The sequence below is a fragment of the Vidua chalybeata genome, chromosome 8, assembly GCF_026979565.1.
Source record: "Vidua chalybeata isolate OUT-0048 chromosome 8, bVidCha1 merged haplotype, whole genome shotgun sequence".
In the NCBI taxonomy this organism is placed as follows: domain Eukaryota; kingdom Metazoa; phylum Chordata; class Aves; order Passeriformes; family Viduidae; genus Vidua; species Vidua chalybeata.
Window position 1 is genome coordinate 14279746 of NC_071537.1, and position 27541 is coordinate 14307286.

The following is a 27541-nucleotide window of genomic DNA, read 5'->3' on the forward strand; positions in this document are numbered from 1 at the left end:
TCCACAAGATACCATTTCTAGCCTCCTGCATAGTAGGAGCAGCTCTCCACTGCAGAGCCTGTCCTTACACCATCAGCAGCAGCCCAGCTCCAGGCTCCAGGACCTGCCAGCCCAGGGTGACACGGATGGCTGTGGCTGCTCTGAGCCACTGCTCCCTGCAGGGTGGTGGAGGAGCTCAGGGGCAATAACTCAGCCCTGAAGGGTGTGCAAAACCCAAGCTTCTGTGCTCCAAGCTCTCCTCCCCTCACTACACCCCACCTCCACCACTGGGAAGTGCATAGCTGTCACCCAGCACAGCTCAGTGTCACCTGCCTAAGGACAGCCTCTGCAGTGGACAGCATGCACATCCTCCTATATGCTGCAAACTTTTGGGTGCCCAAACTGTCCATTATTGTAGCAGACCCCAGAGAAAGGTGGCACCTCAGGAGGGATTCAGTCCCACCCTGTTCTGGAGGTCAGGCATAAGGATTTAGTCAGAAGACCCCTGGAGGTGTTCAGCAGATGCAAATGCCCAAGTCATGTTGACACTGCCATTATTTCAGGACAAAACTTAAGCACAAAAATAAGTTTAGTTTGGTTGCTTGAGATAACAGCTAAAAATAGACTAAAACCTTTGGAACACAGATCATGGAACAGGAAGATGTTATTCTAGTTAATATGTCACAGTGACACTTTTCTCTGAGTGTTTTGGGACCTCAGGTATCTCCAGAGGCTTTCCCTGGAGAACATCTGATGCCAGCTTCTACTGCTGGAGAACACTCCCTGGGCTTGTCTGAGGTTTCCTGTCCCATTTCAGCTCATTTCCATTACTTCTCCTACCAAAATTCACTTCCTCACTTTGTGTAACACAGCAATGCTTGCCTGGCAGACTAATCCACCCATCCCATCTTCACATCAGGGGTGTTATCTCACCCCTCCAGCCTTAGTTAACTCTTGATGCATAATCTGCCACTTGACATATCACCCCCTACATGGTTGACTTCTGCTGTTCATCACAATTTTTTAAAAGAAGAGAAAAACTACAAATTTCACATCATCAGGACTATGAGCTGCACATACTTCACTCAGGAGCCTTCAGCCTACTGTGAGCACTACATAGATCACTCAGGGTCTAGCAAGGCAGGTGGCAGATTTGCCTTTGAGACAACCTTCCTAAATTCCCTCTCCTCTCTCCTGCTTGCTGACTGTGTGTGGCTTGTTCAGGACCCTGAGAGGCATGTCCTGGCTGTGATAGTACCAGGCACATGCTGAGCCACATCCTGTGGACCAGTTCTGGATGCTGCTGCAGAAGACAGAGCTCTCAGTAGCACTAACCCACATTGAAGAGACCTTGGGGAGCTACTGGCAATAAAGCTCACGTTGTCTAAGAGCTTAGGCACCGGGGTTTATATGTTTATCCTTTTGCAACTCCACGTCCAAATACTGCAAATGAGCCTTTAGCCCTTTGTGTAATCAGACTTGTCCCTCCTCTTTATGCCCTGCCTGGTAATAATGGGGTCTTTACATGGAAAGACCAGCAGCTCTTTTTCCACAGGACCCCGCAGGCTGTAACGCCATGCAGGCATGTGCCGCTTGCTGTGAGCTGCAGACACCAGGATTTGGAGTGCAGGACACAAGGTTTCTTCATGGGAGAGACAAAACTCTTTGAGCACCCATGGAACAGAGTTATCCTGGAAGGCAGGGATGGCAGCAGAGAAGAGAACATATGGCTTGGAGAGCAGGCATGCTCATCAGAGTTTTCCACACCAGTTGGGGGGTTTATGAAGAGCCCCACTATCCCGTCACCAGGGCTGCAGCTCTTACATACCTTCCCTTTCATTTGAGATGGGGTGTCTGCCATTATCTCCACCAGACTGTACACTACAGCCTTGCTCCCAGGGTTGCTGTCAGTCAAAACACAGCCAGCAACATTTAGCTGCTGGACCACCCTGGCCGTGCGACTTGGCTCTTCCGACCCCTCTTCCCTGGGACCCGGCTGCGGCGCACGAAGGGCAAACACAGCAGTAGGACTTCCCTTTCTCTAATAGCTTCTTGGCTCTCATCCCCATTGTTTTCCTTACTCAGCCCGCTCCTCCCGGCGCTAATAGATTTCCTGCTGATCAAGGCTACTACAGCATTCTGTAACTCCCCCTGCGCCGCTCCCACGCGCGGCACCAAGCGCGGGGCTCCGTCGGGCGACGCTCTCACATGGCATGGGTGGCAGCCATGGTGTGGCCACGGGGGCTGTTCCCCCACTTTCGTCAGTGGGAGGGATGCTGGTGTCGCAGCTGGTCCAACCAGCTTTATGGTCTCTTTGTGCTGCTGCAGTAGAGCTGAGAATCTGGCCCTGGCTCCCTCCCCGCCTCGCTGGGGACTGCATCAGTGTGCTGTTTATTGTTTCTGCCAGATCATTCCTGCAGATGTTAATGAATGCTAGACCCAGCTTTGCTCCCAGCAGAGTCCCTTCCACACCTCCCCCTGCCCAGCCTTCTGCACTGGAGTTTCTGTTTACAGTCCTGCAGGGAATTTCCCTTCTGCTGCATGGTCTTCGAGTCACACAGACCCAACTCCTGCTGCCAGCAGGCTCCCACACCTCCCTGATTCCTGTAGCTGTCCAATGTCACCGCCAGGTTTCTGTGTCCCTCTCTGTCACCATTCTTTCTCCACCTCTGGCCTTCCCAAACTAGAGACATGCCAATCCCCCTAGGAGGGAGAAGAGAGCTTGGCCAGTGAAGAAAGTTGCTACAAGTTCTTCCTCTGCACAGATGGAGAAAGCACAGGGAGAAGAAATCACCAAAAGGGAAGAGCAAAGCAATTTGTCCAGGAGGACTCAGAGATAATAATGTGCACATTGGTAAGTGGTGCCAGGACCCACATCCTCACCCTGCAGCTCTTGGGCTTACAGCAGCCTGCATCCACAAGACTGCATTGTCTTAACATCCCAACAAGGTGGACACCTCAGCCTGCCTATAATTGGGAAACGCTGGAAATGCTTGGGAGAGTGTGAATCATTCCATCCCAAAATCCCACCAGAGACCTCTGCAGAACTTTAGCTGTACACATGACCATGTTCCAAAGCCTCTGGTACTATGGTGGCTCAGCCACACAGAGCCTCACTATCCTGGATGCTGTTGGACATTGGGAAGCCAAGGAGCAAGCCTTCCTGCTGCCAAGGACATTGGTCTCAGGAGGGATTTCTGAGCTCTTTTTGATCAAGCCAACACCACTTACCCTTCCAGGAAAGCAATGACATTCTTTCTGGGCCTTCCAATGTTTGGCCCGTAGAGGTGTGCTCTGGAATAAGTGCGGATAAGCTGCAGCAGGCTTCTCAGCTGAGTGTAGTCCTTTCCCAGCTGGCTGCCATTCACTGAGCGGCCGATCAGTGTCCGATAGTTATTGGGCTCTGAGAAAATACAAATTGACAAGCAAAACTTGTCAGCTCTGCTTCCTCCTCTGCGCTTCCAGAGAGACACAGCTCACCCTGTCCCACAGCTTGAGCTCCGCAGAGGACGCAGGCAGCTCTGCAGAGCAACAGAAAGAGCCTTTGAGGAGTGGACGACAGCCACTGCCTGCTGTCCTGTGCCCTTTTTGCTGTGCGCTGGGTGAAGGAGCTGTCCCTTGGTGTCATGCTCCTGTCCCCATAGGGTTGCCCACTTCCCCTGGCACTGTTGCCACCACACAAGTCCCTACAGTTGATGGCCTGGCCCCCCAGGACCAGCCAGGCCCAGCAGCCAGGGCAGAAACATTTCATGTGCTTCATACCAACTGAGAGAAATGTCCAGCTAAGAGACTCACACCAAGTCTTAGAGGTGATGCTGCCTTACAGCAGGGGCCTTTAAATCCCTCTGAAAATACACTGGTAAAGCACCCTGGGAGCTACAAGTATCCTCTTCCAAAACTGAGTATCTTGCTGCTACAGCAAGCTCCATTCCCGTGGCTCTCCTTTTCCCACACTCACCGTTGCCCAGCTCCCAGGAGATGTTGTACTTCTTGCTGGCACTGTACTTCAGCAGGCTGAGGGCATTGGAGCTGTTCCAGGAGTTGTTGGGATTTCGGCGCAAAGCATTCAGTGCAAAGATCAGGTGAAGGCCAGAGCAGTCAGCAAAGTTATAGAGTTTGTCTAGAGACCTGGCTGGGAAAAAACAAAAAACAGTTTGTAATTCAAAGGAAAGCTAGTTCCAGGGGAGTTCAAATGATCCTGCTGTCCATCATTCCTTGCCTTCTGTGTAGGATGAGCCAGGGTCAAATGCCATCCCCACGACATCTGTAACCACAGAAAGGCACCTGACCTTTGAAACCCAGATAGGATTCCAGGTGTGGGTTCATCTCCTTCCAGCATGAAACTTGGATGCCCTCCACTTCTGTGTCAGAGCTGGGGCCATGTTACCAGAGACAAGTGACTTTATAACATCGCTTTTCATCTGATCTTGGCAAGGAAAGTTTGTCCTTTCCTGTGCTTATTCTGCCTTGCATCTCTTTCAGAGCAGATCCCTGCAGTGTCTGGGGAGAGGAGGAAGAAGTCACCACCCTAAAGCTGCCACCTCTCCTGCACCCCACAGCAGCCTGGCCTTTGCTCCCTAGGCTCCCTGCCTAGTGACAGCCTGGCCAAACCCTGCTGCCAGCAGGCCCTCCCAGGGTGATGGGGCTGTGTGGGATCTGTGTCCTATCTGCTGGCCCCAAAACTGCCTGGATGGCATCTCCCTGTACTGTGGCCTCGATGAGCAGTGGGAACACCAGCCAGCAGCAACAGGAGAGACCAAAAAAAGAGCTGATCCACTATGTAGGGAGGTGCAACATTAGCACAGGACAGAGAAACAAAACACTTAATGTCCTTTTTTTAATGAAAATTTCCCTAAAAACTCAACACCAATCAAATTGCTGATGAAGCTAATGCCAGTATTAGCAAGACACAAACTCACATGACAGCAAGAGGAGATTTGGTTAGAGAGCAATTAGATAACTGTGGTGTTTTCAATCATCCTTGCCTGTTGAACTGCATCCCAGGATACTCAGCAAGCTTCCTGAAGCAGCCTTGGAGATGCAACCACTTAACTGTGAAGAGCCACCAGGGACAGGGAGGTTCCAGGGGGCCAGGGAGGGCAGACTGCAGGCTCCACTTTCAGAAGAGGGGAAGAAGGTTCTTGGGAATTACAGAGTAGGCAGACTGGCTTCAGGTCCCAGAAAAACACTTGGACAAATAACCAAGTTGCTTGTCAGCACTTACAAAATATAAGGAGATGATCAACAGCCACAGGAGAGTGCCAAGAACAAATCACACTGAAGCAGTCTACTGACAGGAGAGCAGGACTTGTGGGCAGCAAAGCAGCCATTTAGGTCTTACACCTTGATGGGGTCTGAGGCTTTGTACACAAAGGATTGCACATGATATTCTCTCCAGAAATGGAGGTAACCCTTATCTAGACTGAACTGCAGTGAGAAATACTCACACCTAGGTCAGCTTCCAGTCATTTTACAGTGAAGGGTCTAGGCAGCCTGCTCTGGGTCTATGTGCACATTTCCAAAAAAAAAGTGGGGCATAAAAGAGCAGAAGATACATCAGACTTGCCATGGCACCAAGGTGATAGCATGCACCAGCTTTGCCAAGGGAGATGAAGGGGATGTAGGAAAGGCCACCACACACTCAGGGAATTGCTCTAAGCCCAGCAGTGATGCTCCAAGATTTCCTGTAGCCATGCTGCCCACCTGAGGTGCAAGTGGAAGAGGGAGCTGCTCGCTCCAGGTGGGATAAGCTGTTCACTGTATGTCTGTGTTTATTCTGTTGCCTTTCCTGGTCACTGAAAGTCTCAGTGAATACAGACCCAGGTCTGAGGTCTGACAAAAATAAACTTACCTTTTAAAGTAAAGTTTTAAGGAGGGTCCAGGAAATAAGCTAACTGAATAGCTAACACTTAATGCAACACAGGGAAGTTAAGGAAAGAAGAAGAAGAATGCAAAAATGTGGAAGAGAAATTCTCAATCCCTTCCACAACCTTTTTCAAAACGCTTCTGGTTGTTTGAGTGAGAAGTAGCTGAATTAGATTAATCTAATGTATTCATCCCAGTGGTTCAAGCACATTAGCTGTTTTTTGCCTTTTTTTTTTTTTTTTTTTTTTTTTTTTGCATGTTTAGTGAATTAGAGACAGATACAGTTACTTATAACTGATTTACTTCAGACCCCCGGGCAAAAAGTTGCACTTGAAGTGGGACTCCTATAAAGAGGAGAAGATAGACACCCAAATGATAAAACAGGATAGCAAAAATGGTGTTACCTGCAGTTCTCCTGCTAGAAACGAAACCCTTTCACTGGTACAAAACAACTGCACTGCAAAAGGGGATTTGGTTCATGTTTAGGAGCCACTGCAGAAGACTGGGAATTGATTTTCCATGCATCCATGAGAAGAAACAAGACGTCTGTTTATCCCAACACAGGGCCTGCCACTGTGAAATTATATTTTTCCCATGACACTTATTTTGTTTCTATGTGCCTGGATGCAGAGATGCCACGTATATTTCATGTTCTGCCACAACTTTCCAAGCTGGAAACCTCAGCAATCAGGGGAGTGAGCTAGGAGAAACACACAGATGTCTGGGTTTCAGTCCTGCACGTTTCCTAGTGGTCTCCCAGGACAGATGGACCTGTAGCCTGTACTGAAGCTACAAAGAGCAGAAAAGTACTAATAAACCTATCTCTGCATCACATCTGATTGTTAAAATGACCACTCTTGATACCAAGACTAGCAGGTACTGAATCCACTTTCCTCCTTCATTCTTGGCAACTGTCTTGGGATAGTGCAAGCTTGGAAGCACCAGTCCAGTGACCCTGGCAGAATCTTGATGATCAGTTTGCACAAGCTAGCTAACCATTAGTGGCTAACCATTAGTCTCTCACCTCTGAGATGATTGCCTTAAAAACTGGACATCTTCATTGCAGACAGCTGCAGTTAGATGACAACAATACTGTCATGCAGTGTATGACAGCAGAGTGGCATCCTGGCTTGTATCAGCAGCAGTGTGGGCAGCAGGACAAGGGCAGTGATTGTCCCCCTGTACTCAGCACTGGTGATGCTGCACCTTGAGTGCTGTGTTCAGTTTTGGGCCCCTCACTATAAGAAAGGTGTTGAGATGCTGGAGCATGTCCAGAGAAAGACAAAAAAGCTGGTGAATGGTCTGGAGCACAAGTCTTGTAAGGAGCATATGAAGGAGCTGGGGGTATCCAGCCTGAAGAAAAGGAGGCTCAGGGGAGACCTTATCACTCTCTGCCAACTACCTGAGAGGAGGTTGTTAGTGAGGTGGGGGTAGGCTTCTTCTCCCAAGCAACAAGGGATAGGACAAGAGGAAAGAGCCTTAAGTTGTGCCAGGGGACATTTGGATGGGATACAAGAAAAAATTTCTTCACTGAAAGCATTCTCAAGCATTAGAACAGCCTGTCCAGGGAAGTGGTCGAATCACTACCCCTGGAGATATTTAAAAGATGTGTGGGTATGGCACTTAGGGACATAGTTTAGTGATGGAGTTGGCACTGTTAGGATATTGGTTGGACTGAATGATCTTAGAGGTCTTTTTCAAACCAAATGATTCTATGGATGGCTAAAGCACAAAAAGAAGCCTGTTTAGAAGACTTTGAGTGATGCCCAGTCCTCCATATGTACAAATAAGGCCATAAGAAAATGCTATAAATATTTTACTGCCATGACTAGGGATGGCAACATTACTTTTGAGTAATGAGAACATGAGGAATCGCAGTATTATTAACAGCTGGCTAAAACTCACTTTGAATTCTGGATAATTGCACTGTTTTTTCTTCATCAAACAAAGAAAATCATAAGGAATTTAACCTTTCCCCAGCTAACAGATCATTAGGCAAGGCTTTCACAAAGCACTTCAATAGAAAAAGCCATTGTCGTACCAGAATGAATCTTAATAGAGCAGAACTAGATTTATAAGATGTTCTCCTTGCTCCTTCTCCCTTCTGCCCAGTGCAGAGATGCACATGCTCAGCACTCATCTGCCACTTCAGCTCAGCAAGAAGGAATAACAAAAAAAAAAAAGAAAAAAAGAACAAGAAAAGTGCAAGGATGCTGAGAGTCAGCTTCTTCCTTTTATAATGCTCATGTAGTTGGAGTGAGGCTGCCCGAGGCAGCAAAGCCCCAAGCTCTATCCCCTCACACCCAGCAGCAGTGTTGGTGGGGGGGTCTCACTGGGCTGGGTGCCTTGGTGGGTTTGGGACAAACAGCAGACACAGAGGCCACTTAGCCCTGGCACAAAAGCTAAATCAGAAGATATTTCTCAAACTTTTACATCATTGGTTGTAGAGGCTTCAACTCATCTAGGGAGTGAATACAGCCCAACACTGCATGTCTGGGTGGCCACCAGTGAAGATCTGCTCCCAGTCCTGCCCTCAGATGAAGCTCTGTGCACAAATTAAAGCTTTTAGCTGCTTGTATTGATCTCATACCCTGCACAGAGAGAGACAAACAATTTCAAAATGCAGAAGGTGTCTGTGAAACCACAAATGATGGTAGGGTTCAAGGGACAAGTACATCCTTTGGGATTCTTTCCCATTATTCTTCTTTTTATACAAGGCTAAATTGTAATGTTCTCTGAAAGATGGATGGCACTTAACTCTGTAGCATACCAACACAAAATCTGAGGCACATTAAAATATCTCTGGCAGTTTACAATAATTGGAAAGACTTTCCAGTTGTAGTTACTGAATTAAACATTATACTAGAGACTTTATAAAGAGCACAGTATTGACTGCTGTTTGGTAAGAGGGACAGTTCAAGAATCTCTGGGTTTGAAAGTCTTCCACATTTTTTATTCTGGAATTTATTTATTCAGGAATTTTGCTTTGTCAGAGTTTAGCATGAAGAGTGGAAATTCATGTGCATGCTGAGATGGAAGCTGGGATCAGTCAGTGGGCTGAGGGGTGGCGTGGTGTTCCAGGGGCTTTTGCAACTCTGGGAAGGCAACCAGAAGGATGGGAAAGAAGAGCCTGTTCCCCCTCTATCCCCACCATTCACCACATCCATCTCTTGCACATACAGAGTATGCAAGCACCAAGGAGGATGAGACAAGAGCTGAGTATGGGGTGGGCAGCACACAGCACAATTCCCAAATCCACAAGATTGCTGAGAGACCAATCCAGTGAGCAACAGATGAACCCTTCTGTGGGTAAAGCAAAGAAATGTAGCTCTAGAAATAACCATTTCAACTAGTCACAGATATTGCTCAACTCTGTTGATTCCCCATAAATTCTGAGCAAGCCTGGAGTGTCCCTGCTCCTGGTGCCAGCACTAAAACCAGCAGCATCCCCTGCCCCTGAGCACCCCAGAGGAGATAGCGGGGTAATGGCATTGGGAAAGACCTGGCAAAGAGAAGCCTAAAGAAAACTTTACAGGGAGAGGGCAGAAAGGGCAGTACAGGCTGTTCAGATTAGAGATGAGTAAGATGGCTGGTCAGAGCAATGAACAGAAAAATAAAGATATTCCCCCTTACAGAAAAACAAGTGGGTACATGGAAAATTTATTTACAAACACATTTGCACCATGGTCAGCTGAATTTCATTTCCTCTGTCTCTCTTGCATCGAAAATCCTCATAAAACCACTTGTGTGTGGCAATGACTTGATGTTTTCTTAGCAAATAAATATGAATCAGAAGATATGCAACAGACAAGGAGAGTAACTCCAGACCCATGGGACAGGTCTGCAACACTGGCTTGAAATCTTCCAAAGGATTGCATCCCCAGACACAACAGGGTGTCAGACAAGGCAACCAGACCCCCCCATCCACAATCTGCACAGTTGGAGCACCAAAGATCAGCCTTCACCATCGCTGCAAGTTCAGAGGCAAAGCAACATCCCACACTGTCGGTGTGCACTACAACATCCCACTGGAGCATGGGAAGATTTTCCTATTGTAGCTGCATGCTAAGCCATTCCTTCAAAGTTGTTGCTTAATGAGAATTTTAGAGATTTCAAGGCTACCAAGAAACCCACACAGTTGCTGGAAACTGCATTCTAATGATGACCATCCCAGCTGGGAAGATGTTTGGTTTTAATTCCATTTTCTGAAGCATTTTCCATGCAGTAAAACCATGCTGTATAAAGATGCTGAAGAATTCCTGGGCAAAATTGCTGGAGGGAAAAATTTGCTTGCCTCAGATACACATTTCACCTGAAATGATCTCTCTACCTGGTCAGGTTCCTAACATCCTCCAAAGAGGATTGAGGTTTTCAGAACTGTCCCTTGCTCTCCTTGACCTGCCAGGCTCTCCCATTGCTGCAAGGCAAGGTGCAATGTTGGAGGTCTGTTCTGAGTGACAAGAAGTGCTTTGGCAGAGCCTAATGGTGCTATAGAAAAGGGATCTAGTTTAATCCCATCTGAAGAATACCTGAAAGTTAGAGGAACTGGCTTTAATACTGCCAGCCAGCAAAGAAATGCTGCGCACTGTGTTAATGAGAACCTGGATTTTATATCCAGCTGGAAGACAGATGGGGGATCTGGGACTATTCCCTTTGGAGTATCAAGGGGGCCTTTTTCCAAGGGAATTGTCATCATCCCTGGTCTTTAAGCAGCTGAACATTGACCCTCAATATTCATTCAACTCTTTAACTAGATTTTTCATTTCTCTGCCAGTGCAGAGGTGATTATGCTGACCACGTGAGCAAGGTTCAGTCCTTAACACCACTGCACAGAAATAGCAGTCTGGGGGCTTGGTGTCAATCTCTTGCCAATAAGGAGCTTGGCTAGCAGCCATGGATTGTGGGCTGAGTTCCCAGCTGGCATATAACTTGGAAGACAACCACGAGGTCTGGGTTCAATATCCAATTGCTAAGGAGTCTGGCTGACAGCCTCATTTTGTGGAATGAATCCCAAATTAATATAATTCTTTTGATACCAGACAAGGGGCATGGCCTGATTCCAAATGCTCTAAGGGCTCAGATAAAAGCCATAGGCATTGGGTTCAGTGTGTAAATGGTATCGAGGTTGGATAACAGTCAGGATTTGGCTTAATCCTCAGATGGTGAGAAAAAAGAATGAGCCCTGAGCTCTGCCTTCGTGCTAAAAAAGAGAGCTCAAATGAGCAGAATAGCTCTGTTTTCAATCCTCGCGTGGTAAAGAGCTCACAGGACAGTAATGGTTTCTAGGAACAAGTGTAAATTGACATGGAGCTTCAGAAGAGATGTGGGATCTGGGTTCAATCTCCAAGTGCTGTAAAGCTCAGATAATGGCCAGAGGGGCAATTTCCAAACCCTCTGTTCCAGTCTGGTGTCTGGGAAGAAACCAGGATCATATTACAGCTAAGAAAGCTGTTTTCTCCTGCTGCATAACTTAAGGTATTTTCCCTTTTGGATTGGGATGAATCCAGCATCTTCTAAAGTTTCAGAGGGAAATGGAGGTGAGCAGGGAGAGTGCTACATGTTTGAGTGGAGCAGAAGAACAGAGCAAGGGAAAATAAGACTGTGAGCACCACCTGCTCTTCCACATCTTCTTGGCCACTCCAGATCACTGGATCTGAGCCATGGAAATTGTTCCAGGGAAAACCTGGGTACAGGTCCTCAGCCTCCTCAGTGCTCAGCAGTGCCTGCACTTCTGGGGGTCTTTGGGGCCTCTGTGGGAGGCAGCTTATCCTGTCAAGAGTCAGTGACAGCCTGCGTGGCAATTCCATCTCACTGACACCACTTGCACAAGGGATTGGTGGGAAACAGTGCGTGCAGCAGTGAGTCAGGTCAGCAGCTTGCTTGAGTCATTCCATTTTGGATAAAGGAATGCAAATAAAATGAGCAGAAAGTATTCAACCAGGCATTTAAAGCTGGTCTTTCACATAGGAAAAGGAACAGAGGATGAGGTTTTATCAAAAGCTATATATTGATCCTGTGAAAAGCTACAAATTTGATAGCACTATCTTCCTGCTCTTGAGGAAATTTTAAAAATCTAATTCCAGTCCCTGTGACTCTCAGCTTTAGCTCCAAAGTCCAAATAGGATGGACCACAGCAGAGAGGGTCTGATCTGTGAATGCTGCCAGAACAGGCTTTGGATTGTGAACGTGACCTGCAGTTAGCCAGACTCCTGAGCAGCAACCGCAGGTTTGGGGTAAAACCCTCCAAAACCCCTTCTCATTGTGGGAACTACCCATTCCTAATGACCAGGGGTGCTGAAGACAAGCCCTGTCAGCACCATCCCCTGCACAGGTGGTGGGCACAGCCCAGCGTTCTGCTCTTTACCCTGTGCACAGCTGTGACTCTGGGGACGGGCTACCCCATCGCCACAGAGGTGCCTCCCTCCGGGCTTTACCTGTGCACGAGGAGGGAGCAAACCTGCCAGGCTCGGGAACACGGCTGCAGACATAACCCAGCTCCACTGCCAGACCTTTGCTGACAGAATGACTGTTTTATATGGCTATAAGAACAGCTATAAGCACAGCTGTCTGAAAAGCAACAAAATCTATGATGTGTGTTTCTAAACCCAATGACAGCTGGCAGTGCTGCGCTGCAGCTCATTCCTTCTTTTACACGGTTTAGTTAAAACACTTCTCTGCAATCACTGTGATTTATCAACAAACTGCAGTTTCTGGAACAATTTAAAAGCATTCCTAAATAGGTAAGAAGTGGTCAGCTCCTCAAGCTTTCAGCAAGTTCCCAAATGGCAGGCAGCTAGAGATGGACAGGGACAGCTGATGGGAGGACCAAGTGCCCTCCCAGGTCACCTCACCTGTCCCAGGGAGGACAGGGCTGTCAATCCCATTGGGATGGGGAATGTTGAGGCATGGGTACCTGGGCAGCTGCAAAACATTACCCATGGATGGGAGAATGGTGATTTATTGAGTTTAAAGCAGCTTCAGGTGCAAACATGAGCTATTTCTGTGCTGCCAGGAGAGGTGAATTGGTCCTTGCACAGGGCTGCTCCCTAGCCACATGGAGGGGGACCTGCTGTGACAGTCTGACCTCTCAGGCATGGGAAACCCTGTGCAGCCCAAACCCACCGAGGTACATACAAGATAACGCCATAGCTCGCTGTTCAGCTGGATGTTGTACCACAAGGCAGAGCGAGAAGGTAAATACTGTACCATGCCTGTCCCCACAGTCACCTCCTCCTGCCAGCTGTAGGGCAGATGACAACAGCCATGATGGGAACCCACATAACCCCATGCATCACTTGCTGCTCAGGCAAAATGCATCCACGTTGTTCTTTCAATCTGACACAGTTGCAAGGCAGAGGTTTTTTTAGAAATACATTTTTATAGAAGCACCTGAAGCACTAACACTACAGCAAGAGGGTAGGTGTTTCCCGCACTTCCCTGCAAAAAGTGAGCGGGGCAGCACAGGCTGAGCACCACCCTGTGCAGATGCTGCATGGCTAAACAGGAATGAAAGATGCACAGGTACAAAGCATGCTTTTAACATGTTCCTTTAATCTCAGTAAAATGCTTAGCCCAGGTAGGCTGTGCATCTAGCTCACCAATCCCCTTCAGCAGCTCCCATATTCCATTTTTTGCTGCCTAAACTGCTGTCACGTGGCAGACACACAGCTTGATTCAGAAGAGCCTCATGCAAGCCAGATCCACCCCACAGCATCCCTGGAGCTGCAGAAGGAGCAGAGCCTTGTACCAGGCCCTTCGCCTCCCACCCCCCAGATCTCTGGCTGCTCCAGAGCAGAGTGACATTGATCAGTCATGGGGGGGGGGCTGAACTACCACATCGGGAACAAATTCAAACTGAGCACTTTAGTGTTGCCAAACACCAACATTCAAAAATCATGAGTCAAACTCACAAAAATCATGGGACTGGCTCAAGAAACTTGGTTTTAACATAATTTTCATTGCCTGCTGTTTTCAAAAATTTGGGGTGCCTTTATAAGATGTTTTTGAGCTCTTATACTACCAGGAGAGTTAAAATCTGGCTTGTTTTTATTATTCCTTTTAGGCAGTTGATGTGCAGCAGAACAATCAGTTTACTTTGCAAGTTGTTTGACTGCCTTTCCCATGGGCGGGGACTGCAGCTGGTGGTCAGGGATGGCAGGGGCGCGCCTGAAGTCCCTCAGTGCCGGGTGCTGCAGGAGAAACGCTCTGCTGCTAAACAGGCATCTGACCATCTCCTCTTACAATCCCTGGCTATTGGGAAGCAAACCCGGAATCCACAAGAATCAGGTGCTTTATTTTGTGTGTCTGAGTCAATGTTTGCTATGGTGCAGGGAGCCGCAGGCATGGCGCGCTGCTGGAAGCGCCCGTCGCGGTCCCGCACATCCTCTCCTGCCTGCTGACCCCATTCTCGCCATCGGCCGTCCCTGGCTGCTCCTACTCAGCGGAGCAGCTGACTTCCCTTGGAGGAAGAGGGAGTGACTACGGCTCTTCGCACACTTTGTGAGCTGGGCATCTGGTATTTTTCAAAACTCTGAAACATTTTAACTGAAAACTGTCTTTAAAAAAAAAAAAAAAAAAAAAAAAAGAACACCCAAAACCCCAACCAAAAAAACAACACATAAAACCGGAAATGTTTCAATCTGAAATCCCTAATTAAAACCACACTCTTTAGTACATAAAGAAGGAAGTTAAAACAGAAATGTACTTTTGCACATTACAGACAGCATTATAATAAACACAGAGCTCTGCCAAGAAAGAGGCATTTTCAAGGCCAAAATAGATGCCTCCAGCTGCACTCGGATAATGTCAAAGGGCTCGTCTGCAGTGCCGAGTGTGGCTGCATTTGAACACAACAGCGACCGACCAAGCCTGGCGGGTGAGGAACACGGCAATTACCGGGGCAGACTGCGAGCGCTGCAGCAAGGACCACAACCCACTGGGGTCAGAGCTCCACTGATTCCCACAGATCCCAGACCCGGATCCCAATCTGTAAAATATTTGCAGGAACTGGCCCTGGCTCTCTATGCTCCTCTGGGCTCTCAGATATGGCTCAGCTGGAGGGACCCGGTTTGGCAGGAGCTTTCTCCGGCTAATCTTTGGGGGAATCTTGTACCAAAGCACACAGGGTGGAGTCTGAACCTGATTTTGGAGGCACAGATGAATGGCTGGAAAAGACCAGCATCGTTAGCATGATGTCCTGCACCAGGCAGCCTGGGACACACATGTGGAGTGCACAAGTCAAACCAGTCCTTCAGCAGGACAGATCAGCTAGTTTATAAAGGTACCTACTAAGAGCTTAAAATCTGCTGCAGTTATGGAAATCAGCCTACCCCTGTGTGAGATTTCACAGTTATTTAGCATCTGTGATCAAAATAGGCACGTGGATTTGAGTCCAAACTTACCTGTTTTGGCTTTCTAGTGACTGGGTCTTGCTATACTCTTGCCCTGCTAGGTTTTTGTTTCTTGTGGATAGCTCAAGATTAAGGTCAAGCCTCCTCTAAGCACACTTTCATTAAGCTGTATTTGTTGCAAGTCTTCAGCATATTCACAACAATGCAAGATGTTCCAAGCTTCCATCAATTCTTTGGCTCTTTGCTGTCCTACAAGCCTTACCAAACTCTGTCAACAAACCACTGCTGGGGGGGGGGGCATTTAGGATCTCATGAACCAATTGATTTGCTCTGAGAGGACACGTCTGCTCAGACTCCTTCTCCTCTTCACCAGCTGCAGAGCCAAAGCAGCCATGTCTGCACATAAGTGTTAGGAGAACAAACAAGACACAGTTAAACAACTACAGCAATTAGCCTCACACATGCTTCATGGAAAGATTGTTAGAGGGGAATGCTGATGTGGAAGGATGTCACCTGCTTAGGAAACAGAAGAAGGAAATAGGAGGGTTGATTGGGTTTTTTTTTTTGTATGAAGAATATTTTGGGGTTCAAAGAGAGGTGAGAAACAGACTCTGTGCATGTCTCCAGGGACCAAGAAAAATAAAAGGAGCACAGAAAATGTCTCACAGAACTCCATTAATAACAAACAGAACACAGAGGACATCTATTTGAGGGTCTGACTAAAGCAGTTAAAATAACTAGAGCTGGTAGGAACTGGTAATTTTAATTACCATGTTATCTGCTAAAGACAGAGCAGAGCAGGTCCCAGACACTCCAAGCTGTTGGAATACGTGAGGAAAAGTTGCTCTGGAGAAGGGAAAGTAACAGGGGAGGGGATGTTTATTACTTGAATATTATTGATATAGAAAGTTGATTAATAGTCCAAAAATGGAAGTAATTTTGAGTGCAAGTGGTTACAAAACCAAAAAGCCCAGCAATTTAAGGCAGTGAAGGAGTAAGACAAACGGATTAAAGATAATGTATTTCAAAAAACGCAAATTTGAACAAATTCAGGGCACAGGTCAAGAGGATCTCTGGGGAAGGGAGTTTAAGACAGCATTTCCCAACCAGTGAGACATGGAGAGGCAACAGCTGTGCTGTGGGTCAGGGGAGAGAGCAGCAGAAAGAACAGCAGGAAAATACCTTGCAAATACATACAAATTAGAGGAAGAAAAAGGAAAATATCAACTGGTAACTCAGTGCAAAAGAGTAAGCAACATATTGACATAGAAACAGCTCTTTTCTTTAGTTTTCATCGAGACAATTAACTGTGACATGACATGACTGTTAGTTACATTAATCTGAACTGTGAAAGAGCAGCAGACCTGAAGAAGGACAGAACAAATGAAAGACCACTTAGGAAACCTAAACCACAGAAGTGCTTAATAATTGCTATGACGTCTGTGTCAAATTGTTTTGCCAAATACAGAAGATTCATATGTATTCAATAAATACCTTTTCTGCATTTTTCACCCAGAATTTTGCCACTATCAGCATGCCCTCTTACAATAATTCTGTATTTTACTGAAGTGGTTTTACTCCTGGTACACTGGAAGTATATTTATTGCTTTACCCCCCTGGGCACAGATGCATCCCCAATACTCTCAGCCTGTGCAATGGAGGTATCACCTGAGGCAGGTTCATTCTTTGAAGGTGAGCTGGGAGGAACAGCTATGACTCATAGTGATGTAAGCATCCAAAGAGACTTGGGTGAACTCCCTTTAAGCTCCATACTTCTTTATACTCATGGAAAATAACCCAAAGCCAGCCCAGTCCTGTGGATCAACACTGCAGGTGTATGGACTTGGATGGGATGGATGTTAAATTCCACAGCAATAACCCTGCAGGCACTGCTGCCACACAACTCCTCTGCACTGGCTGGCACATCCTTGGTTGCTGTAGTGATGGGGAGGGTGCTTAGACAACCTGCCAGCACAGCAGCTCCAAAGTATCACCCATTAATGGTACCATGCCTAGGGGTGGCTGGCAAAACCAGAGGGAGCCACGTAGGCAGAAGAGGCAGAGGAGAGCACGACTCACTTGTGGTATGTGGGACTCAGCTAAACACACATCAAAAGGCTGTGCTGTGAGTTACTCCACTCATGGAATGGATTTAGATGTCAGATGTCGGCTCTTTTCATGAGCAGATCCTTTGCATGGCTTTTAATACATATGTGTACCCAACTGCTGAGTGACCTACAGCACTGCCCTCCCTCCTGCTCCCCTCTTACTACTGAAACACAAATCCTTCAACTGAAAATACATCAAACTCTGGAGCTAAAGAGTCATATTAAAATCGAGTATATGAGGTGCTGGTTTAAGCTAATGGTGTCATTGGCTTGCCTTCTGGGAGAGGGATCTGAGGATTTTGGAATATACTTGTCAGACTTTTCAACTTACTCAGCTAAACAAATAACCACTGTTAAACCTCTGAAAGGGATTCTGCCCCAGCCAGAGGAGACAGTCTTCTGAGACAATTCTTGGGGATAAAGGTTGATCTAAATAAGCATAATTTCTCAGGGTTTAACTGACTATCTCACTGGTTAAGTAAATGGTTTTATTTCTGGATATGGCATAATCTCTGATGAAAAATAAATTCATGGAAAATATTAAAATCAACTTATTAAAATAAATCCCCCCCATACTTCTTGGCAGTCTCTAATTAAATAATTCTACCTGAAAATCCCATCGACTCAGATTACTTATGGGATATGCCACCTTTGGTAAATGGGAACCATGTGGGCAGCATTAGGAGAGGGAAGTGCAAGAAAAGGTGAGCCCAGTGAAAGGCAGATGGACACACCATGGCATTCTGGGGGAGATTAAAGGGAGACACCAAAGGAGGGATGAAAGCTTCTAACAGTGAAGAACAGGAAATTTTCTGTGTCTGAGGAAGGTTATGCTTGCTCTGAGCAGGAAGGAAGGTGTTAGCAGCTGGAAGAAAAGACTAAGTCTTGTCCTGAGAGGAAATGCTTCAAAAGCATTTACTTTCCAGATTAGCAATGACCTTGCTCCATTTACTGCTGAGACTGTGGCTGTTGGAAGCCTCATCCTGCAAAATGTGGCTTGTTGTGCATTATTGTACAGCTGACAAATGCTCCGTGTTCTGAACTGAGAAATATGCTCACAGCACTCAGAAATGACTCAACAGATTCTCACTCAGATTTCAGGTCATCTCTTTAAAACCTCAGTCTGAAACTTTAGCATAAGGAATTCCTATTTAAAGAGAGGTGATAGGATAAAATTATAAAAACTCAAACCACAGACTAAGGGTTCCACATGATCTCGTGCTATGTCAGCACCAGGGGGACAAACAGGGCAAGCATCTGGACACCAGGAGGACAAGTCAGCCACCAGGATCACCTCCTGGAGAGAAAACAGAGACAGAGAGTGCCCAGGATGAAAGCAGGAAACTCAGGCAGCCTCAGTCTCTTCCCAGCAGCACTGACCAGATCTTCTGGTGATGTGCTGCTGTGCAACACAACAGCTTTGATCACAAAGACTGATGGCAATGAAGAAGGAGATATCTCTAGTGATTAAGAAAGGAACGTGAAATATTTTATGCACATGTGTGTAGAAACAGTATCTTTCTAGAGCACTTTTGGCCATCCAATCAAGAAAGGCACAAAGGCAGCACTTGTGTTAGAAGAGGTGGCGCATCAGGGAGAAATTTATTGAGCTTCTCTGTCAGGCCCTAGTTGGTCATAATTTCTTTCAGGTGAATTTTACTGGTACTCCAGTGCTGACAAGTCCTGGGATGGCAAAGACACCATGAACCCACAACTATCAGAGAATCTGGAAAACCTAATTAGCTTTCTGATGGCTCTTCACTCAAATACAATCTAAGCACCACAAAGACAGAGCAGAAGGGCAACTCAGCCTCCACAGTGCCCTGGAGGAGTTTGGAAATGGTGTTGATAACTGTGCTCCAGGAAGGCAGTGCCTGGGACATTGCATGAGTGCAGGGTTTTAACCACTGGGTTTGCTGTGTATTCCGTTTCCTGACACAAGAGGTGCTGCAAGTCCTATTGGTGATGATTTCCCACTTCTCAAAGGATGGAGATCTGCAAAGTTTCCTTAGCCTCTAATGGCTCCTTCCCAAGGACAGACTCACTAGGAGGTGCAAGCTATTGGCAGCTCAAGGGCCCAGAGGAGCTGTTGACCGTGTTTAGGCCGCGATCCAGAAGACTTGATTTCATCCAGCATAAGCGGAGCTGTTTTATTTATTCTAATGGTCTGATGGCGAGGGAGGAGTGCTCCCTGGCTGCCCAGGCCAGCCCTGTTCCAGGCAAGAGGTCCAACACACAGCCCTTCTCCAGAAAACACTCACAGGGACAAGGCACCCATCCTCATGTGCTAGCTGGAAGCAAAGTTTCAGCACACTCATGCTGCCTCCCAAGAGATGTTTAATCTTCTCTTAGGCCTGTTGTCTGACATTCTATGTCTTTGCCAGCCAGGTGAGCTTGTGTGATTGCTCCACATCTTACTGGAGGACTGTTTGAGCATCCCTTCTCCAGCAATGGCCAAGAGGAGATACCTGGAGAAGAGCACAGTAAGGACAACCACAGCTTGGTTGGGCTCCAAGAATTAGTGGCACAGGGCAGCAAGGATACAAGGAATTAGGAGCCTTACTTTCCAAATAAAAGCAATAGTAGGAGCCAGGATACAATGACAGGCCTGGGACATCACATGCACCATGAATATGATGAAGCTCAACTCAGAGTAACCTGCTGTGCCACCCAAAGGTCTGAAAGCAAGATGTCCTAGCTCACATAAAACAGTGAGAGTCTGCTGAACCCTTAGAACAGACTCACGCCAAATTATAAATAAAGATCCAAGAAGCCTTGACACAATACTGAGGCAATGACTAGAGAAATGACTTATGAAGTGCACAGCAAATGCCTGCAGGGCTGACCAAATGGAGGAGAAGCTTTTAAGAGCTGCAGAAGCTTTCCAAAGGAACAGAATCTGAGGAGTGCCAATTTGTGTCAAAGATTTTCCATCTGCACACAAATAAAAAAATAAGAAAGATGGAAGAAGACAGGGAGAAATCTGTGTTGTCCATCACGGAGCCCTATGTGGGTGTAGCTCCTCCAATGCAGTCTGCACTGAACTCCAGCGAGACTGAAGTGTTGCAGATGGCCAGCAGTAGTCATCTGCGTGGAGCTGAGTTACACTTCAGAGGTCCAATTCTGCCTCTGAAATGAATACTGTGTCCTCTACATGTCCAAGGTGCTCTCCAGACCTGCACAGCATTGATGTGCCAGAGAAGGAGCAACAATGTCCCTCAGGCAGAGAGTGGTTTGGGAGTCCAGGGAGAACAAAGAGCAAGGAAGGAAGATGTGGGACAATAAGCAGAAGGGGAAAAGAAATAATTTTCCATGGCCAAGCCATGATATCCCAGCTCCCATTAACTTCCAGTCCTGCTCTCCACAGCACCTCTGCATAAGGACACCAGCCTTGCCACCCACCAACAAATCATGGAGGGAGCAGAGAGGGAAGCATGGCAGGCAAAGACGGGACAAAGGCAAGCCAAAGAGTGCGGGAGGGAAAAAATATTTTGGGGTTTATTTTTCACACAGGATTCACAACATTCCTCAGAAAATTTAATTTTGCTGTCCTGTTCTTGTTTGCTAACCAGAACCAATTTAATTTTAAAACAACACGCAGAGCCAACAGGGGAAAAAACATTTTGCAATGGCTCTTCGCTCCCACTTGGAACGGCGAGCACAGCTTAACTCGTTCGGCTCTCGCAGTTGCAGCACCAGCTCGTGGGGAGCTGACCCAAGAAGCCTCTGCCCGGGAGGAAGAGGGAACTCAGTGGTGCCCGTAAATGATAGAATAAAAATGGGTTTTTTTGAGCAACTTGAGAGGTCCCACTCCACACATCTGTGGGGGCTGGAGGTGGTGGGAGCAGGGAGCAATTTGTCACATGGAACATCTTCCTGCAGCCCTGTCTCTCCACTCGACAGCTCACTCCAAGGTTTGTAGAAGAAAAATGGTTTGTTGCCGCATTTAACAAAGCTCAGAAAGCTTCTATTCCTCTTCCACTACCAAGAACTTGCACATTTCTCATATCAGCTTGTGAGTCTTCTGTGGTTTTATGCCTTGTTGTGACAGTTTGGTAAACAAGCTGATAAAAATCAAGAGCTTTTCAAAGGCAAGGTTAACACACTCATGTACGACCTGGCTTGTCAGAGAACACCAGAAACTCCAAACACGTTGCTTCTGCTTACCATCTGCATGAGCTTATTCAGACTAAAATAACAAAGTGTGTTTCCTGATCTCCATCAATGTAAATAGAGCCATTAAACTGCAAGGCTGTTTACATTCTGGGAAATAGTCATTGCATTCATCCTGATTGCTCCTTATCCTGCAGCCCCAGCATCCCCACACCATTCTAGCCGTGGCTCTGCTGCAGACCACAACCCCACTGACCACCACCTGCCTAACACCAGGCACAGGGACCCGCCACGTCTGTGCCACAAAACCAATGGAAACCCCTTTGCAAACATTGTATGCTGGTGTCCAAATTTGGTTTTATAACTAGAAACAAGGACACACTTGAAGGATCCAACTCTCCCAGTTGTAATATCTGGCAGGCTTAGAAGTGGGAACATTCACATTTTATAAAAGGAGATCTTTTGCTAGGTAAAATCATAAACATTAGAGCAGAAAAAAACTTCTGGAGCTTGCCAGTGGTGTGCTTACAATAGCTCTGTCTTCTGCGTCATGCAAGGACCAACACTCCAACACAAGCACGTAAAGATAGCCCAGCCTCCGTCCCAGGGGATTCATGTCCTGGAGGAGGAGGGGATGGTGCCATCTGTAAGCTGTTGCATCCCAGAACATCAGAGCCAGACACTGCACTCTTTTGGCCCCGGCAGCCCAGCTGCTCATAGAGAAGGGCTGAGAGCAAACCTTGCCCAGCCCTCTGGGGTTGGATCACGCCAGTCAGCACCTCTGCACCCATATGGGCACGGGGCTCCTGGGTGCTGGCAGAGAGATTTGCACAGTTCCTGGGAGCATGTGCCATTCTGGATGCTGGCCTGCACTGCTAGGCTCCTTACAGACCTAAGAGGTGTTCTCTGTAATTGTGGGAGACCGTTGTTTTTTGTTGGCCTAGCTTCACCTGCAGAATTGTCAGGAATGAGAATTCCACATTTGGAAATAATAACAAAAGGATAAAACTGGGCAAATAATGATGCAGGCCAGGTCACACATTCCCATTTTATTAGACTCAAACCCTCCTGAAAGAATTTCCTTGTATCTGCGTGTAATAGCTAAGTGCAAATATTTTCTAGAGGACATTCCGTTTCACAAAATGGAGGGGCTCTGTTTCTGTGCGGGTTACATCATAAATTATCCATTATAAGTGTGGCAGATTTTGCCTTTATGCTCTCTGCATAACAGCTCTGGACCTGCCCTGTGGCTCTGCTTGGCGAGCCAGCTCTGCAGTTCCACAGATCCATCACAAGCATTCCCCTCTGCAGGGCCAAGGTGTTTGTATTGCCACTCTTCACAGCTCCTGTCCTTGTCTCTGTCCCAGATGAAAATATCCCTCTCCTCTTTTGCATATGGCTCTTCCCTACCCTCTCCCTCTGCTAGCAATTATACTCATGGAGCATTTGTGAACCAGAACAAAAAACAACATGGAGGGATAAAAGGGTAGTCCCATTCCTCACTGTCCTGGTGGGGACAATGCCACTCTGCCCTGCCTTGTGTCAACTGGCAGCGTGCAGCAGGAAGCCCACAGAGTATGGACAAGGCTAAGGAAGAAAGGAGTGCAGCACATTTGCTTTGGCTGCTGATGTTCTGCCAGTTGCATCACATGTAACCATTTAACAACAGGGCTCGTGAAACCCAGCACATCAGCATCTGCCTTTACCTTGACTTTCAAGGCATCTGTGCCATGCAGGCACTGTTTTTACAAGAGTGAAGCAAATATGGATTTGCACTTGCATTTGAGCACCAGTGAGGTGGAATACACTGTGGGAATGGCATTGCCCCAGGCAGAGCCAGTGTGTCCAGTATGTCCAAGGGACAATCCTGCCTTGATTCAGAGCTGTTAATCACATCCCAGCAACCATTGCAGGTTCTAGAGTTACACACCCACTGGGAGACAGGCTTTCATCACAGACGTGTAATTAAAGGGAGATGTCAATGTAGCATGTTAATAATTTGGAACATCAGTTATCCTTGGAACATCGGTTATCCTGGGAGTTCAGCGAATTTAAAATATAAGTATTTTGATAGAGCTCATCAGTTAACATACCAACTTTAACTCCAAATAAATCAAGAAAGTTTGATGATTTTATGCCAAGTTATTTCTGCAAAAATAGAAAGTACCTCAGTGTAAGCATAGAAAGTCTCAGCCACAAACCAGGCAGGCACAACATGTCAGCATGGAACACCTTACATCTGTCTCTCTGCATCTAAAACAGTTAAATAATTACTCAGTACTTTGCACAATAAACTCTAAATATCATTACAACCCCTCAGGTTTGCTTCATGGGGAAGACAGAGTGAAAAAAAGATGCCTGTGGCTAGATGGTGTGTTTTAATCATGTCCAGCCCTTTCCATTTGAGGTGTATGTATCAAGTATCTGTCCAAACAGGAAGGACGCACACACGGGATAGTCAGAACAGCTGAAACTCACGCACTTAAGAAGGAAAACATCTCCCAGTTGTGCGTGGGTTGGCTCTGAGGATCAGGAAATACACAGAAGACAATGCCCAGGGACAGGGCAATCTCAGCCATGGGACGTGCTTGGGCACGCTGCAGGGGTGTCACTGAAGAACAGGCCACTTTGGGTCAGGGATGGAGAGAACACCATCCCATGCACAGGCTCAGACCTGCTCAGAACACACCTAACCCAGATGGGAGAGGTGAAAGCAGCAGCCATGAGCTGTTTTCAAGTGCGTGGCAATGTTTCATTGTCAAAAAGGCTGTGCTGGCCAGAAATGTTACTACATTATTCAGCATTAAAAAACATTTTCCACTTAAGAACAGACACAAGTTTGAAGCCAGTGTAAAAGCACCCTCTCAATCAGTAGTAACAATGGCATCATTCAGTTCTGCTGATGCTTCAGGAGAGATCAGTACTTCTGCCTGTATGGTTTTAATAAAAGCAGCCAAACAATCCCAGTATGGGCTCTCTAGAAAGCCCTGTGGAGGGTTTGTGCACTTGAAAAAGGAGCGTGGGATCCATGGCAGTTGAGGTGGTACTTGTGTGAACGCAGCTGCCCTGGGATAAAGATGTTCACGGCATAAGCTGAAGCAGTACAGAGCTGTAGACAGACAAGCCCCTGGAGAGACAGAAGAGAATTATGGAGTGTTGAGCTAATTAGGTTCACAGCCTTAATTATTGGAGCACTACAGCTGATAATGCAAAACCAGCCTTGTAAACAAGCTTCTATTTTCAGCCACTCATGCCAGCAACTTTCTTCTGAAAGCATCTGCTGCACAACTCAGACTTGTCACATCCCAAGGGCACATTCTGGAGAGTGTAAAGAGGTGCTCTGAAGCCCTATAATATCAGGTAATTAGAGCAAAAGAGATCTTGACAATTGCAATTTTTAAACAAATAATGAAAACATGATGGAACATTTCAAACTCATATGTGGGCTGGAACATGCATGGCTTAAGTGCTGGCTGAAAACAAACCAAAAACATGGGAATTCAGTTTTATAGATGGCTTGCAAACCTTCAGCTTCTCTTCAGAGCATCCTCCCCAGGATCAGAGGAGCAGGAGGCAGGGTCGCATACAGACCATCTGCTAATCCCAGGAGAATATAGATGGAGTCACAGCTTCACACCTTAACTGGTCCCAACCTTCTGCCCACACTAAAACTTTGTAGAGGCTCTGAAGGAGGAGGAACCATCAGATCACCTTGTCTGACCTCCTGTGCATCACACACTATAGTATTTCACCCACTTATACATGTGCTGAGCCAAATAACTCAGATTTGGCAGAACCATAGTTAATATAAAGGCAGCCAGACTTAATAGAAAGCATTACAAGATGAAGAGAAACCACTTTTTTTCCTTAGGTAGTTTATGTAGCTGGCTAAATATTTGTGTCCCAGTTCTAATTGGAATTCTTTGGGTTTGGCTTCCAGACCCTGACTCTTGTTCTATCTCTAGTCATTAGATCAAGAGACCTTGCAGTAGATTGTGTGGGGTTTTTTTGTGAGACCACACAAATCAATCCACATTTTAGTTGGTTTTTTTTTTTTTTTTTTTTTTTTTTTGATACACTGATCTGCCCAAGTTTGTGAAGGCTCCTTCACAAAAAGGACCCAATACCTCTTGGTACCCAGTGGAGTTCCCTCCACTCCACCACCTTCACTCACCCAGGTGAAACAGCAAGTTGAATGAGCTCAATGTCAGTCTCAAATGGTGCATGGAGAGCCCAGGGAAGTAGTAAAGAGTAAAGACAACTCTCAGTGATGAGGGAAAAGCAGGGGAGCAAACTCTGTCCTGTAGAGGGCCTAAACTTTCAGTTACAGCAACACTCAAAGAGCCATTCCTGTTCATACGAGAGTCACACATCAGTGCAGAGAAAATGGTCCTTGAAAAAAACCTCAGTCCATATAAAGCTCAGAAAAGGTATCACATCATCGAGACTCTTGTCCCACACAGCCAAATGTACCTCCTAGAGCCACCTTCACTGAACTCAGTAATTTGAATTTACTCAGTTACAAAAAGCATCAGATTTTAAATGTTTTTTTTTTTTTTTTACATGGAAAACAAATTATCCACTTTTCTATTGCTGCCCACTCAGTGAAGCATTAAATGTTTCCTGGGATAGGGTGAAAGCAATGATGTAAGGTTTTGGGAGCCTCAGACATGGGGCAGCTGGGATAACTGGACTATCACGAGCTGTCAACATGTGAACAAAGATATCAACTATGAGATGAGATTCCTGGGCATTTAACTACACACTTTACAATTCCCAGAGCAGACAGTGATTTATGACTCACCCAATTATCCCTGTCTCATGATGCTGCATAACAGAAACATTAATGAAGGAACCAGAGTTAAGGGGAGATAAAAATGGACAGATTTCCACATGGACAGCCATGATATGCTATGGGACTCATGATATTCCAGTGCCCACCCAGGGGACTGTGGGCTGCGTAAATGGGGCAAAGAAGGTAGAAGAGGACCAGGTCACGTATTTCTGCTGTGGGTAGCAGTTTGAAGAACAGGAGAAGCCACAATGCTGCACTTCAGTCCTGGGAGAGTGTCAGTGACTGACAAATCAAGCTCAGATCCCCAAGATACTGTAAACTTCAGGGCAAACGTGCTTTTAAAATGCTGATGCATTTTGTTATTTCATACCATCACACTACCATTGTAAACACATAGGGTTTGGCAGGTTAATGAAATAACTTGTCCCTTTAGCCCTGCTTAGAGCTAAACCTGAGCTCAAGGCTCTTCACCACTAACCCCACCCACCCTACATCCCAGAGAAGTCATGTCAGATGAGCTGCAAGCACACTGCTCTGTCCATCCTGCACAGAAACTGGGGAGGCCTGTCCCTGCCAAGGGCCCACCCCAGTAATAACTGTGTCATTATCATTTCTGTGCATCTTCTATCTGACAGCCCTTTCCAACTTAACTCTGGCCAACCCCCCCCCCCACTTAATTGCAAGGACTTAGTCATTAAGAAAGTAACATGAATTGGCAGATTATGAGAAACATCTTTCCTGGAAAAGATTAGCCTGAGTTGCTTAATAAATAACATGATAGCAGAGAGGGTTTTTAAGATTCAGGGGTCGCCAGGCACTTGTTACCATCACAAAAGGTTTTACAGGTTCTCTTGGACCTCTTAAAGAGGCCACTTAAGAAACAGGTATGAAATCAGTAAGTCACAAAATAGCAGAGCTGTGTGTCTTCCTCATTCCGAAACAGAGGGCAAGCACCATGAAATAAAAAGAGATTCAGGGCTGGGTTTATGTGCATTTCTTATGCAGAGTGGATGTGAGGATCATGGACAGAGCAGACCCTGGGGTCCCTGGCACAGTTCTTCCTCAGCAGCATAGGGACGCACTTTGGACACAAAGAAATGATTTCAAAATCATCAATGTCAGCAGGGAAAGAACAGCAATTTTAATTTCAATCATGGCTTTTAAGTAAAGGAAGCACTAATGTTACAATGAAAACATACAGCCAAAGCACGGAAGGTGTCTGCCTCCATACTGCTTGAACAGAAACTTCCTTCAGACACCAGGAGGCACCAGCATCCTGACAGGGATGAACTGCGGGTGATGCTTGCAGCGCACAAACAGATACCTAGGAA

At 46.5% G+C, this 27541-nt stretch overlaps 1 protein-coding gene across 2 annotated transcripts in view; it reads right to left on the reverse strand.

Moving 5' to 3' along the window:
• The window catches only part of HPSE2 (heparanase 2 (inactive)), a 107173-nt gene that overhangs the window by 31812 nt on the left and 47820 nt on the right, over positions 1–27541 (reverse strand). For both annotated transcript variants that reach the window (XM_053948965.1, XM_053948966.1), the window contains 2 exons: positions 3938–4111; positions 3211–3382 (listed from right to left, as the gene is read on the reverse strand). In XM_053948965.1, the coding sequence (XP_053804940.1) occupies positions 3211–3382; positions 3938–4111 (346 nt within the window). The remainder of the gene's footprint in view (positions 1–3210; positions 3383–3937; positions 4112–27541) is intronic.